The 14,405-nt window shown below is 36.4% G+C and overlaps 1 protein-coding gene across 1 annotated transcript in view; it reads left to right on the top strand.

The window, feature by feature from the left end:
- The window catches only part of ADGRV1 (adhesion G protein-coupled receptor V1), a 515,461-nt gene that overhangs the window by 187,833 nt on the left and 313,223 nt on the right, over positions 1–14,405 (top strand). The window contains exons 76-77 of the mRNA XM_046001147.1: positions 941–1,112; positions 9,599–9,841. Of these exons, the coding sequence (XP_045857103.1) occupies positions 941–1,112; positions 9,599–9,841 (415 nt within the window). The remainder of the gene's footprint in view (positions 1–940; positions 1,113–9,598; positions 9,842–14,405) is intronic.

Here is a 14,405-nt window from a genome sequence, read left to right as displayed (position 1 = left end):
GCTCTCATTCTTAATCTTTGAATTTAACACACTTGGTTAATGAGTATAACCTAGGGCCACCTTGAATATTTTGGACTTCATAAAGTGCCATACAGATGTCAGCTTATGTAAGTCTTCACTTCAGCATATCTACTATTCTCTGATTGCTCTGCCTATGTCACCGTTTAATGTCAGGGAAACTTGGAAGTACCAAAATGTTGCTTGCAACTTAATACTCTACAGTACCCATCTTCCAAATGCTCACCACAGATGTGCATTTGGTATATACCCATGTACATGGAGATAAATGACCTTTTCCATTTTGGGCCTAAATTCTCTGGAAATGTAGGTCATCCCCTGCCCTTTATTTTTATAACAACAACCATTTTTAACAGTAGTGTGTTTCCTTTAGAAGATTTCTCAACAAGTGAAGAACATTTACTTGAAGGCAGGGGTACTCTCTAATTTTTTTTTTCATATTTCTGATACACAATAGGCATAGTAGGCAGAAAAGTATTATTTGTTTCCCTTGATACATAGTAGTTTAAGAAATAACTTAGTATTGGGGCGCCTGGGTGGCTCAGTGGGTTAAAGCCTCTGCCTTCGGCTCAGGTCATGGTCTCAGGGTCCTGGGATCGAGTCCCGCATCGGGCTCTCTGCTCAGCGAGAAGCCTGCTTCCCTCTCTCTCTCTCTGCCTGCCTCTCTGCCTACTTGTGATCTCTGTCTGTCAAATAAATAAATAAAATCTTTAAAAAAAAAAGAACAGTATTGAATAGAGTGTGGTGGAAGAATGCCACATAAACGCTGGCGTTAATTTCTTAACGGTAATGAGAACTGGTTACTTTCAGCTTTATCAGTGGTCCCAGAAGTGCTGTGCTTTGGGAGGAAGGAGTACACTTAAGCACAGTGATGACACATTCTGCATTAGACACATTTGCATGGGTTTTGCTTTGTTCCTAGGGCCTTTGAAGATGTCCGGGTCTTCTGGCGGGTCACATTTAACAAAACAGCGGCCGTGCTCAAGAAAGATGGTGTGAACCTGATGGATGAACTTCTCTCTGTGTCAGGGACCACAGCCTGTATGGTGGGTCAAACAAAGTGCGTGATCACCATTGAGCTCAAATCAGGGAAGGTAAGAAAGGATGAGGGACTGTATTTTCAACTTCTAATTACATTTCTTTAGAATTAGTAATTTTAAAATCATTTTATTGAAATTTACACATTGGTGATATAGAGATTCTTTGTGTCTCACCTGACCATAATATCTAAATCTCTTTTCTGGGTAAGACTTAAGATTTACAAATTATTACATTATGAATTTTTGAGATGTGCACCTAGAACTAATACAATGTTGTATGTCAATAATATCTCAATAATAAAAGAAAAACCTCATCCGTTTTCTCCGTTTCTATTTTTTTGTCATTTCCAAGATTCTTCCTAGACCAGTTGCTCATTGTGTGAATGATCCCTTGACCTCTTTTCATCCAGATTAACATTCTGGGAAAAAAAAAACACATCTCTGATTACTCTGAATGTTTAATGTCATGTTCTTGTCATACTTGTAGTTTTGGCCAAATCACATTATATCCATAGATTTTATTCATAGAATGAAAGTTTTCTCATTCTTTATTCATATTTGGTTAAAGAGTTCAGTTTTGATTTACTAAAAAAGCCCTGAGGCTATGCTTGGTGGGCTTTTGGATAAATTTCTGTGCATTCGTGTTGCTCATGGCACTTAGGAAGCAAGCATGCTCCTGCCTTTCCATAGGAATCTGCATTAGTCATATGGTATTAGTCACTGCCAACTTACCAGAGCTTAAGTCATTTAGTAAATGTGTGTGACCTTTTTTTAATGTGATAATTTAATACATAACGAGCACTCAATATATTGTTTTTTCTGTCTACTCTCTTAGTTTATTAAATTCAGATATTTAATACAAAAACTAGGAATAATCTTATGAATGTTCAAAAGTACCATGGTTTCTTTTAAACTGCAGAAGAAACATGCACAAATACAATTTTTTCAGAACATGTAACTATGCTTAAACCCATTCTAAATAGCAATATTGTAGATTTTTTTTTCATTTTTTTCTCTACTTATTTTTTCACTTTCTGAGGATTACTGTACCAGTTACATTGATCTTCTCTGAGGTTAACAGTAATGCTTATTTTCATGCCTTCCTTTTCATACCTTTCATACATACTATTTTCATACCTTTTATAAGAATTAAAATTTTAATAATTTTACTGGTTCCAAAAGAGAAATAATACTTACTTCCAAAGATGACATATTCGTGGTTATTGCCACTTTGTTCTTTTTTAGGATTATGGGTCCTGGTTCTTGTCTAAAGTTGTTTCAAATGAGAATTGCTGATCATCTGGTTGGGATCTATTTTGGGACTTCACTTGTTAGATCATTATGTATATATTTTTTAAATTTATGCCTTATAGGTTGATTTTTCTTAACACCATATGTTTTCTCCAGAATGATTTGTTCTTTGGACTTGGCGGGATCGGCTTTACATTAACTATTGGCCTATTACTCTCTGTCTCTCTCTTTTTTAAAGATTTTACTTATTTGAGAGAGAGAGAGTGCACAAGCAGGGGTGGAGGGGCAGAGGGAGAGGGAGAGGCAGATTCTGCACTGAGCCGGGAGCCCTTTTCAGGGCTTGATCCTAGGACACTGGGATCATGATCTGAGCCAAAGGCAGATGCTTAGCTGACTGAGCCACCCAGGCACCTCTGCGCTATTGCTCTTGAATATGGAGCTGGTCTATTAGAGGTGTTAGAAATATGTGCTGCCTTTTTGGTATCTTGTTATATTTAGGAGGGCACCCTAGAGACTTCATCTCATAAAAGATGAGATAATGAATCTGTGTTCTTATTACACCTCTTTTAGCTCATCTCTTCTGTGACAATGGAATGCAGAGTTGTGTAATCTTCCAACTTACATGCAACTACCAGCATTCTTTCACTTCTGACTTGCTTTCATCTTCATTTATGTGTGTTTAATAGGTCCTAATACTTTACTGCTATTGTTGGTACAATTCTTACTTTTTCTTGGAAGGATTATTTTATTCACAATTTTTTGTTAGCTCCTTCCTACTTACATATAGAAAGAATATTTATCATCCTTTAATAAATGAACACATGCTTAATCAAAGGCCTAGATGTCCAGGTATGTTAACACTCTTCTTCAAATTAAAATTAATTAAACATTGAGTACATACTATTATATTTACACTTATTTTCTATTATAACCACTTTTTTATACACTACAGTAACTATTCTCCTTTAGGTACTGTTATAGACTCAAATTTTTTTAATTAAAAATTTTTTATTTTTTATTGACACAATGCTACATTAGTTTCAAGTACAACATAGTGATTTAACAAGTCTATACATTATACTATGCTCACTGCAAGTATAGCTACCATTAGTCATCATATAATGCTATTATAATATCATTGGCTATATTCCTTATGCAGTATCATTCATCCCTGTGACTTATTCATTCCATAACCGGAGTGTGTATCTCCTACTCCCTTTTACCCACATTGCCTATCTCCCCAACCCCTTCCTCTCTGGCAACAACCAGGTTGTTCTCTGTATTTATGGGTCTGTTTCTGCTTTTTTGGTTTTTTTGTTCATTTTATTTTGTTTTTTAGATTCCACATACAAGTGGTGAAATCATAAGGTATTTGTCTTTCTCTGTCTGACTTATTTCTCTTAGCATAATACACTCTTTGTCTATCAATTAATTTTAATTACTTATTGAATGGCTTTCCTTTTGCTATTCAAGTAGCCATGGCATGGCCACTGGAGTCTTGTTATGGTGATCTTTTGTCTTTTCATATTACTTTAAAACTCTCTGGAAGTATTTTTTCTTTATATCAATAATATATATGTTCCATAGCCATCTTGATTTTTCCTGATCTAAGACATCTAATCAACTACTGTCCAAGGAATTGATTTCTTTCACCAGAAAGAGTTTTGGAAATCTAAATATATGCAAATCTAAAGATATGCATGGGAGTTGATGGTTGGCAAAGGTACTCCTGCTGTGGGTCACCTTGGGTAGTGATAGAGCTAGGAAAAAATTTTTTTGAAGTATTAAATTCCCACTGATTTTTTTTAATTTAATATACCACTTTATCATATTTTACTTTACTTTTTTTTTAAATTTTATTTATTTATTTGTTAGAGAGAGAGAGATCACAAGTAGGCAGAGAGGCAGGCAGAGGCAGAGGGGGAAGCAGGCTCCCTGCTGAGCAAGGAGCCCGATATGGGACTCGATCCCAGGACACTGGGATCATGACCCAAGCCAAAGGCAGCCGCTCAACCAACTGAGCCACCCAGGCGTCCCATATGTTACTTTTCTTAAGAAAAATTTCATTAGCTGTTAATTCTATTGCACTGAAATTTCAATATTCAAAACATTTGATGAAGTTATTCTGCTTGAAAACACTTACTTAAGTCCTCTTCTAGGCATTTTTCAGTAATTTTGTGACTTCAGCCCCCACAAGTTCATGTTTCCTGACTCTCCCTTAGGGACTAATCAAAATACCACTTCCTTTAAGATGCCTCCCTGATATCTGCAGTTAGAATTCACTCCCCCCCTCCGAGAGAGAGAGAGAGAGAGAGAGAGCACGCGCGCGAGAGAGCATGAGTGGGGGGATGGGCAGAGGGAGAGAGAATCTTAAGCAGGTTCCATGGGCAACATAGACCCTGATGCAGGACTTGATCTCAGGACCCTGATATCACAACCTGAGCCAAAATCAAGAGTTGGACACTTAACCAACAGAGTCACCCAGGAACCCCTCCAGTTAGAATTCTTATTTCTCTACATTTACAAAGACTTTATACCTTTTTTAATGGAAGTTACCAGTAATATATAGTGTAAAAACTTATTGTACATATTTTATATTGACTATTCGACTCCCACCTGCTTGAAAATTAGAACACTTTTTTTTCATCTTTACATTCCTCCCTTCATCCTCATGCTGCCTACAGGAGTTACTGAGAATTCTGTTGTGCATTTTATCTCAAATACGATTTTTGGTGAGTTAGAATATTGGATGGATCTCATGAGACTCAAAATATCTATCTCAAATACAGATGTCAACCTTATCATTGTAAGAAGAAAACTTTTGAGATGAAAGTCAGTTCAATCCTATAATACTGTTTAGATAAATCCCTTTATCAGTCTTTTGCTGACTTGGTTCTTGTACAGTGAGACTAGTTTGTATTTGGAGATAAAAATGATTTTCATGGAGTGGAAATACCTTGTGACAGTAAGCAGGTATAGTAGTAAAGATCCTAAAAGAGAAATTGAGCTTTGATCTCATTTGAAAGAGGTCTCTACATGCAGGAGAGAGAGGGAAAAGAAAAGAGCTAAACTAAGGGGTGGTCTTGGAGAAGCTGAAAGGAAGAGAAATAGGCTGGGTAGAGTTGTAGGTGGGAGAGGAGATTGCTTCCTCTGAGCTTGCCCTACTGGTGAGAGATACCCAGGGAAGCCCTAGCTACTAAAGACATTATAATTATGGATTAAGAGAATGTTGTGGGTAGTACATAGAATGCTGTGTATATCCTTTTTCCTAACTAGGGAAATGCTGCTAAACCCATTGCTAAGTAGTTCCAGTTACATAAGAGAAAGAATTTGGTTTCACCTATTTATCTTCCCAATGTAATAATACTCCAATCATAGAGTTGAGTTTTCTTCTGCATCCTGAGAAGCAGCTAATTTTCAAAGCATTTTGCTTTTTCATCGTCTTCCCAGCTGTTAAAAGGCAAAGCATAAGTAAGAGTGATACACATTCTAGTTGCAGGAAAAGGAAATTTAAAAGGAAGAAAGTTATATTCTTAGGGGAATGAAAAGATATTTTCACAGTATAAAAATATACTGTGAGCTTCTAATATGCATTTTAACATCTCACATTTTGTGACCAGAAGGAACATGACTTTATCTCATTTAAATTCTTCTTTCTTTGTTTGATAAACTGATACTTACAGATGTAAATGAGACTGGTTCTGTGGCCATGTTTTTCCATAGTAGGCTCTGAGAGATTATTTGGAGGTCCCAGCAGACCTAAGGAACATCTCTACATGTTTACATAAAGAAGGGCTTCAAGGATACTGAACTTCTTTAGGAAAATGGTGGTAAGAGCTTGGACTCTGATGATAGTAGACTTGGTTTAAATCTTAGTTCTTCAGCTAATGAGCTGAGTGACATGACAAGTTGCTTAGCCTCCCTGAGCCTCCTGTGTTTCATGGGCTTAATGATAGCACTGTAGATTAAATGAGATCATGAATGAGAGAAGTTCCTTGCACAGTTCTTAGAGGGAGTTGCCCCTTCATAAGAGATATAATGATAATTATATAATTATAATAAATAATAATTTTTATTATTCAGAACGGATGGAAATGGAACCCAAGACAAATCAGTGGCTTGGGTAGTAACTACATTAACACTGTGGTTACAGAGTTATTACAACACAGCAACACAACACAGCAAACACATTCATCCATAGAATGACATCACTGATTAATGGTGGTTTCTTCTAATTTCAGTCCAGTCTCCCAACCCTCAACATGAAGTTTGTTTGTTTGTTTGTTTAAAGATTTTATTTGTTTGACAAAGAGATAGAGAGCACAAGTAGGCAGAGCAGCAGGCAGAGGGAGAGGGAGAAGCAGGCTCTCCGCCAAGCAGGAAGCACAATGCAGGGCTCAATCCCAGGACTGTGGGACTAGGACCTGAGCCTAAGGCAGCTGCTCTACTGACTGAGCCACCCAGGTGCCCCATGAAGTTTTTCTACTCTGTCATATCTCTAATAATCATTTCCACAGTTATCCACTATTTTCATTTTGAAGTTACAAAGAATTTAGGTAACTTTCCCAAGTAAGTTACTTGGCCAAGATTAGAACTTGTCTTTTGAATTCTAGACCATTTCCCCTTTCCCTTCTGCTTTATTGATTGGTTCTATACTAGCAAAATGTGTAAAGATGATAGTGAATTAATTTAGGAGGCATCTCTTCACCCACAAAATCTGTTTAAAGTAAACATTATTTAAACATTTGTTGTTGCAAATATTTTAAGAAATATGTAAATAAGTAAGATATTATTTTATTATTATTTTGTCTGCTTCTGAGCAGATCTAGGGTCATGAAAAACAATTTTATACTAGTTGAGCAAACGCTTACCCTGGAAGGTTTCTGACCTAACTAGGAAAGGAACTTACAGCCGTTATACATGAAATAAGTTCTTGTGAGGTTTCCAAGTCATGTTTAAGTTTAGGGAGGTATAGATGTGTTCTGTGAGTTTTGGTTTCCCAGTATAATTCAGGCATCTTGTTTGAATAGAGTATTTTGTTACAAGACTGGAAGATTCATTTGTCTCTAGTCTAATTATGTGTTGGTACCCATCTGCATGTTATTCAGTTTTAGATAGTACTTTACTTAGATTATAACATATTCTTTTGACTCTAAGTTGTTGTAAGTACCATTCTCATCATCATCAAAAAGCAAAGAAATATTTCACTGGGGAAAAAAAAAGGCAAGAGTCTGTGTTGAGCATACTATGCTGACATCCTTAGTTACATGAAATTTTTGTGATTTCAAGCTTACTGAGCCATTAGGGAATAATAATTCTTGAATTAGTTACCCATACTTTCCTAGTATTTTAGTTTATTGTATTTGCCAAATTTGGTTTCTCAAAAATGAGATGAGTACTATTATCTCCACATTTCAATACTACTGACAGTTGATCAGGTAAAGAGTGATATGTGCCATGGGGAAGCTAAATATATTTCTTCAGATAATGAAATGAGGTTAAGTTCATTTGCTGTATGATTAAGATTTGACTTACTCTTGGATTTTATTGAAGTGTGTTGTATTATTTCATGATGTAAGGATTTTCCTTAAAATAATCACAAAACAAATGATGAATAAGGCCCCTAATAGGTAAAAATAATGCATTATATCAAACTAGACAATGACACATGTAGTTGAAAAATATATCAGCTTAGCTTCTTTGAGTTATGCCAGAAAGCTAAGATTTTTATGTTACTGTGTAAGAGTGAATAAGTAAAAACAGGTGAGTAACAGTATGTTACAAATTTAATTCAGGCATTAGAGAATAAAATTTTGGAGATTGTTAAGAAAGAACTGAGATGAAACATGACAAACTATAACCAGCAGACTAAATTTAGTCTTATTTGATACTGAAATGGGGGAAATTTTGAACAATATATAAAATTAGAGAATTGACTATTATCACTATTTGTTCATATTTCCACATAATCCTTTAAAAATAAAAATAAAGCGACACCTGTATGGCTCAGTGGGTTAAAGCCTCTGTCTTCGGTTCAGGTCATGATCCCAGGGTCCTGGGATTAAGCCCTGCATCGGGCTTTCTGCTCAGCAGGGAACCTGCTTCCTCTGTTCTCTCTCTGCCTGCCTCTCTGCCTACTTGTGATCTCTGTCTGTCAAATAAATAAATAAAATCTTTTAAAAAATAAAATAAAATCTTACAAAGTTGGAGCTCTCTTTCTCCCCTATTCTCAGCATCTTTCTCGAACTCCATATCCTGCCCTAACCCCAAGCCAACCCTCCACCCAGGCCAACTGCTGTCAGTGATATTTTGAGGGGTTGTTTTTTATTTATAAGTATTTTTGTCAATTGTTATTTTATTTTAATTTTTTATTTGAGTATGGTTGACACACAATGTTACATTAATTTCAGGTGTACCACATAGTCATTCAACATTTCCATACATTACACCATGCTCACAAGTGTATCTACCATCTGTGACCGGACAACACCATCACAGTACCACTGACTGTATTCCCTGTGCTGTGCCTTTCATTCCCATGAGTTATTCATTCCATAACTAGGAGCCAATATTGTTTTTAAATCTTTACATAAATGTGTATCTATTAACATTATGTAGTAAGCTTTAATTTTAAACTTTATATTTATTGTATTGTGCTATATACATCATTATGCATCTTGATTCTTTTTACTCATTAGCATGTTTTCAGATCCATCCACAGTGAAAAGTACTGAAATGGTTCATTCCTTTAACTTTTTTTTTTTTTAAGATTTTATTTATTTATTTGAGAGAGAGAGTGTGAGAGAGAGAATGAACATGAGAAGTGGGAGGGTCAGAGAGAGAAGCAGACTCCCTGCCGAGCAGGGAGCCCGATATGGGACTCGATCCTGGGACTTGAGGATCATGACCTGAGCCGAAGGTAGTCACTTAACCAACAGAGCCACCCAGGCGTCCCATTCCTTTTAACTTCTAAATAACATTTCATTGTATGATAGGTTTTATTTATCTCTTTGCATATCAAAGTACACAAAGTTTGTCTCCTGACAGCGATTTTCTAGTAAGGCACTTACCCAGAGAGAGTAAAGGTGTTTCTTCAGGAAAATCTGAAAAAATAAGCCCTGTGGTAATCTAACATAAGAACTTAATCCTGTGATTATATGGAATGTATCTCCAGATGTATATTTATTTTTATAATTATGTATATAAATAAAATTATTTCTTAATATCAGAGTTAGATAAAAATAGGAACATTGGTAATCATCCTTCTTTTCTCATTTTCTACTTGTCAGATACCTCATGTTGAAATGCCTTTTTTTGTGGAACTGTATGAAGTAAGTGCTGGAGCAGCAATAAACAATAGTGCCAGATTTGCACCGATTAAATTCTTACAGAGTGACGAACCTCCAAGCCTCATGTATTTTTCTGTGGGTTCTCGGCTGCCAGTGGCTCATAGGAAGGCCACTTTAATCAGTTTGCAGGTGGCCAGAGATTCTGGGACAGGACTGATGATGTCTGTTAACTTCAGTACCCAGGTGAGCATGGAGTACCTAGAAGAGGGTTTTCTTCTTTACCTGTAGCTTATACAATGAGAAAGAATATTTGGTAACATTATTTTCTCATGATACCATCATAATTCATCCTGTGTTTGTTACATTAAACTTTATCCTTGAAACAGTTCAGTGGTTTAACTTTGGTCATGTTTTAAGGTACTCGTCTTGTATTTCTTTTTTTGAAAAAGGTGATAATACAATGCAAAGTGTTTTTACATGGATCTGTTCTATAGAATCTCTAGGGAGCTAAAATCTTTCCAGAATGTAACTGTGAAAACCCGGAAACAAAAAATAAGAGTCTTTGTTATCTTCTGTATCTGAACTGGTTGAAAATCTCCTTCTCCAAAACATCACACGCTAATTGATCTTTAGGGCTCTTTAAATCCCTGATTTCATGAGATCTCCCTGCCACTTTTCACATCCTTCCTGTTAGGGCATCTTGGGGAAGTGAGAGGGTAGGTGGGTAACCAGGGACTCAGAAGAGCAACGCTGTGTAACACTAAGTGACCAGACCCTGGACTTGGTCCAGATAACACCATAAACATTTCTAGCATTATTTTTTAAACTTTGTTTTAGCAGCCAGACTCTAATATTATATTAACACAAAAGTATGTATCTACTCTGCTTAAAACACATTTGTGGAGATTAAAGCTTGCCCACTTTAGCTCTCTGCCCCTCTTTTTTTCCTTGACTCATCTAACTCAAAGAAATCCACAGTTTGGAAACCACCATTCTGGTCAATGCTGCCATTTTCCCTCTCTCAAGATTCCAAACTTGGTGAATCTTTAGGCCTCTAGTTTCCAAAGGTGGTTGCTGTTGTATTAACAGCATAGAGATTTGAACTAGAGCTGTGCATAGTGAGCTGTCTGGAAGCTTGCCAGGCAGAAAAGCTGGTCTTTGTGACTCCACAGCTTGGCAAATAAGAAGATAAAACTCTCTATTATATGAGACTCTAGAAAAATACTCCATTCTCAATAGCCTTGGAGTGAGTGTTATGAACACAAAGAGAGGTATTTTGATTCATAGTGGGAGATTTTAGTATTTTTTTTTCTTTTGAGCATTGAAGATAGGAAGAGAAATGGGATAAAATACGTGCTTCATTCTTCTCCTGCGAAATACATATCATCATATGCTCACTACTTTGTAGAGGAGAAGGGGGACTGGAGATGAAGAAGAGATGATAAAGAGATTTGAGGCACATTATCAACTAGTTCATGCACTCAAATGAGAATGAGATTGAGGTTGCCATAATAAGAAGCTAAATGCCAGTATCTCTATCAGAGTCACTTACAGTCTTTCTAGATTCATCATAAATGATTCCTTGAAAAACACATGCTATCACTAGCATGTAACTCATACCATTTTTATAACACTATAAAAATCAACATGAAGGATCCCTGTGGTGACGAAAGTGTTCTGTGTGTTCACTTTATCAATGTCAATATCCTGGTTATGATATTTTTTACTTCTGTAAGATGTTACCAAGGACTGCTGTTGAATAAAGGGTGCAGATCACTCTCTTTTATGTCTTATAACTGCATGTGAATCTATAATTATCTCAAAATTTAAAAAAAATTAATTGAAAAATAGAAATGGAAGTCTCACCTCTCTGGTATTAATTTATTTTCCTGTTTCTTCATTGCCAGTGCATTTTCTCCCTCTGAATGCTGGGCATATTACCAGAAGACAAAGATGCAAAATTTTCTTTTCTTGTAGTTGCCAGGAATGAGGAAATAATTATGGACCAAGTTACTATTCTGTTACAAAGATATCAATTTTCACTTTACTTTAAGTAGATTACAATAATATAGTTAAAACAGGAGCTGTAGCATACATACCCTTTGACAGGTCACCATTCCTAGTACATAAATACTATAGTCTTAACAAGTTCCCTTATATCTGTGTATTTGTGACATAAAGGGATATGAAGGTTTGAGATAGTAACAATATAACTGACTCTGGTTATCTTTAAATAGGCCTATACCTAAGCCATATTTGAAAGCCAGTTCCAAGTACTTTTATTTATATATGTTTATCCTATAGCCCAAAGCACACAAGTTCAAGAAAGAGCATGACTTATCTTCTTCTCCCATTGCCTATGCTATTCAAAGGATATCGCTATCTTGATTTTTGTCATTGCTTTTAAATTGCATAATGCTTTTTGTGTTTATTATGTATTTTATGAACACAAGAACATTTTGATTATTCCATTTCCTTTAAAAATCTAAATTGTGAAATAAGTTCTATCAGATTTCTGTGTGTATATATATATATATATACACACACACACCTATAATAGATACATATACATGTATATATATAATAGATACATATACATGTATATAGATAGCAGATATGCAGTTTATAGTCATAAAATCACCACCATCTGGTTTAAGTAATCCAGCTTTACCGGAATCCTAGAACTGGCCATGGTGAACCCTTCTCTGATATCATTTTGCTTTTCTCTTGTAAGATAACCTCTGCACTTCTTGCAGATAACCTCCACCCTGAATTTCATGCTGAATTATTCCCTTGCTTTTATTTATAGTTTTATCACCTACCATGTGCTGTTTAGTTTTACCTCTTTAGGAAACTATGCACATGAGATTCTTCCAGTGGATTGCTTTATGGTGTACTTCTTTTGCTCAGCATGTTTTTAAGGAATACCCATGTTGATGTGTGTAATTCTCACTTTTTTCTGTTACATGGTATTCGAGTGGATACTGTATCCATTCTGAAGTCAATCTGCTTTTGTGTTGTTTCCTTCAGGGAAGTTTTGTTTTGTTTTCCTACCACTGTGTTGCAAATGCTCTTGAAAATGCTTATCTCCATCCACTTTTCCTTTTTTGACAAAAATGGTCACTTCCTTCCAGAAGCATGCTCTTCTCTTGGGCATCTGGAACACTACTTTTTCCTATTCTTAACCCTTCCCTCACTGGCAGCTCCTTTCTGTGGCCTGTAGTCTTCCTTACCAGCCAATATTGGGGGCCACCTAGACTCATTCTCCAGGCTAGGCTACCCAAACCCATTTTCTTTAAATATCATCTACAAAATGAGAACTCCTGTGGTTTTTACTGCTAGCCTCATCACCACCCCTGATCTAGACTTATATTTGATTGCACGTACTTGACATCTTTATTTGAATGTCTAAAAGGCATTCCATGCTTACTGTGAATAATAAAGAACTCTTGATTCTCCCATAACAGTGTTTCCCTGTTTCCCATCATTCACTTAGGCAAAGAGTTATCCCTATTCTCCTCTTCCTCCCCATCCAGCATTAACGAGAAGGTCCTACCGACGCTGGTTCATTATATATTTCCACTCAGAGCACCTCTTACTCTTCCACTCATACAACCTTATTCCATGCTACCATTGTGTTTTGCATGAAGTAATACAAAAATGTCCTATCTCTTCTTCCTGGGCCCATGCTCATTCCCTGCTCTAGTCAGAATACTCACGAAGATCTGAAATAAAATGTGTCATTCTCCTGCTGGAATTCTCCAGTGTCTTCCTGCCATGCTTTATATGATGAATATATATGGTCTGACCCTGCCTACCTCTCTGATGTCAGCTACTGATACTTTCATCCTTCTAATCAGGTTGACCTTCTGGTTCTTTAATATTCTAAGATGATTCCCATCTCAGGGCTTCTGTAATTGCTCTTCCTTCTGCCTAGAATATATTCCCCCAGATCCTATATGGTCTGTTTCCATCACTAAAGTCTCTGCTCAAATATCACATCAGGAGCTTCTATGACCAGCAGTATTAAAATAGTACCCTTACCATCACCCTGTATTGCCTTACATAGTCTTATTTTTCTTCAAAAATTTATCTTCGTGTAATATTACGTCATTAATTCTATAACTTTTGCACTACCTGTATCTTCTGATACATAGGTTCCATAAATGTAGACATTCTGATGTTCACATCTATGGCCACAGTATTCTCCCTGGCACATACTAGGAGTTTAATATAGATCTATCTATTAACAGATAATCTGTTGGCTCAGTAGTAAATAAATGTATATTGCTTTTGCTCTTTATTAAGAAAAGATTTATTTATTTTAAAGAAAGACAGGGAGTGCAAGTGCACATGCTCAATGGGAGGGACAGAGAGAGTGGAGAGAGAGTCCCAAGTAGACCCTGTGCTGAGCGTAGAGCCTGAAGGCCTTGATCCCACCACCACGAGCTTACAACCTGGGCTGAAACCAAGAGTCAGATACTCAACTGACTGCACCACCCAGGCACCCCACTTTTCTTCTTTCTTGACTACATTCCCATGCTTCACTTAAACAAACAAACAACGAACAAACAAAAAAACCTTTCAATAACCATGGTTTGAAGAAATTCACAAGTCTATATGGCCAGAACCTTTTTCTTTAAGGTATTTTCACAACTAATGTGTAACCACCAGGATACCAGTTTCTTCCGGTTCCTCCTGCTTCCTCTCTCCCTTCTTTTTACTCCTCCAAACTCCCATCTTCCCAAACTTTGTAGGTGAGAATGAAAACATAAATACTCCTTCTTTCCCTCTACATTGCTGCTGT

The sequence above is a fragment of the Meles meles genome, chromosome 3 (assembly GCF_922984935.1).
Source record: "Meles meles chromosome 3, mMelMel3.1 paternal haplotype, whole genome shotgun sequence".
Lineage (NCBI taxonomy): Eukaryota > Metazoa > Chordata > Mammalia > Carnivora > Mustelidae > Meles > Meles meles.
The sequence above is the reverse complement of the archived record's forward strand: the minus strand, read 5'-3'. Positions and strand labels throughout refer to the sequence as shown.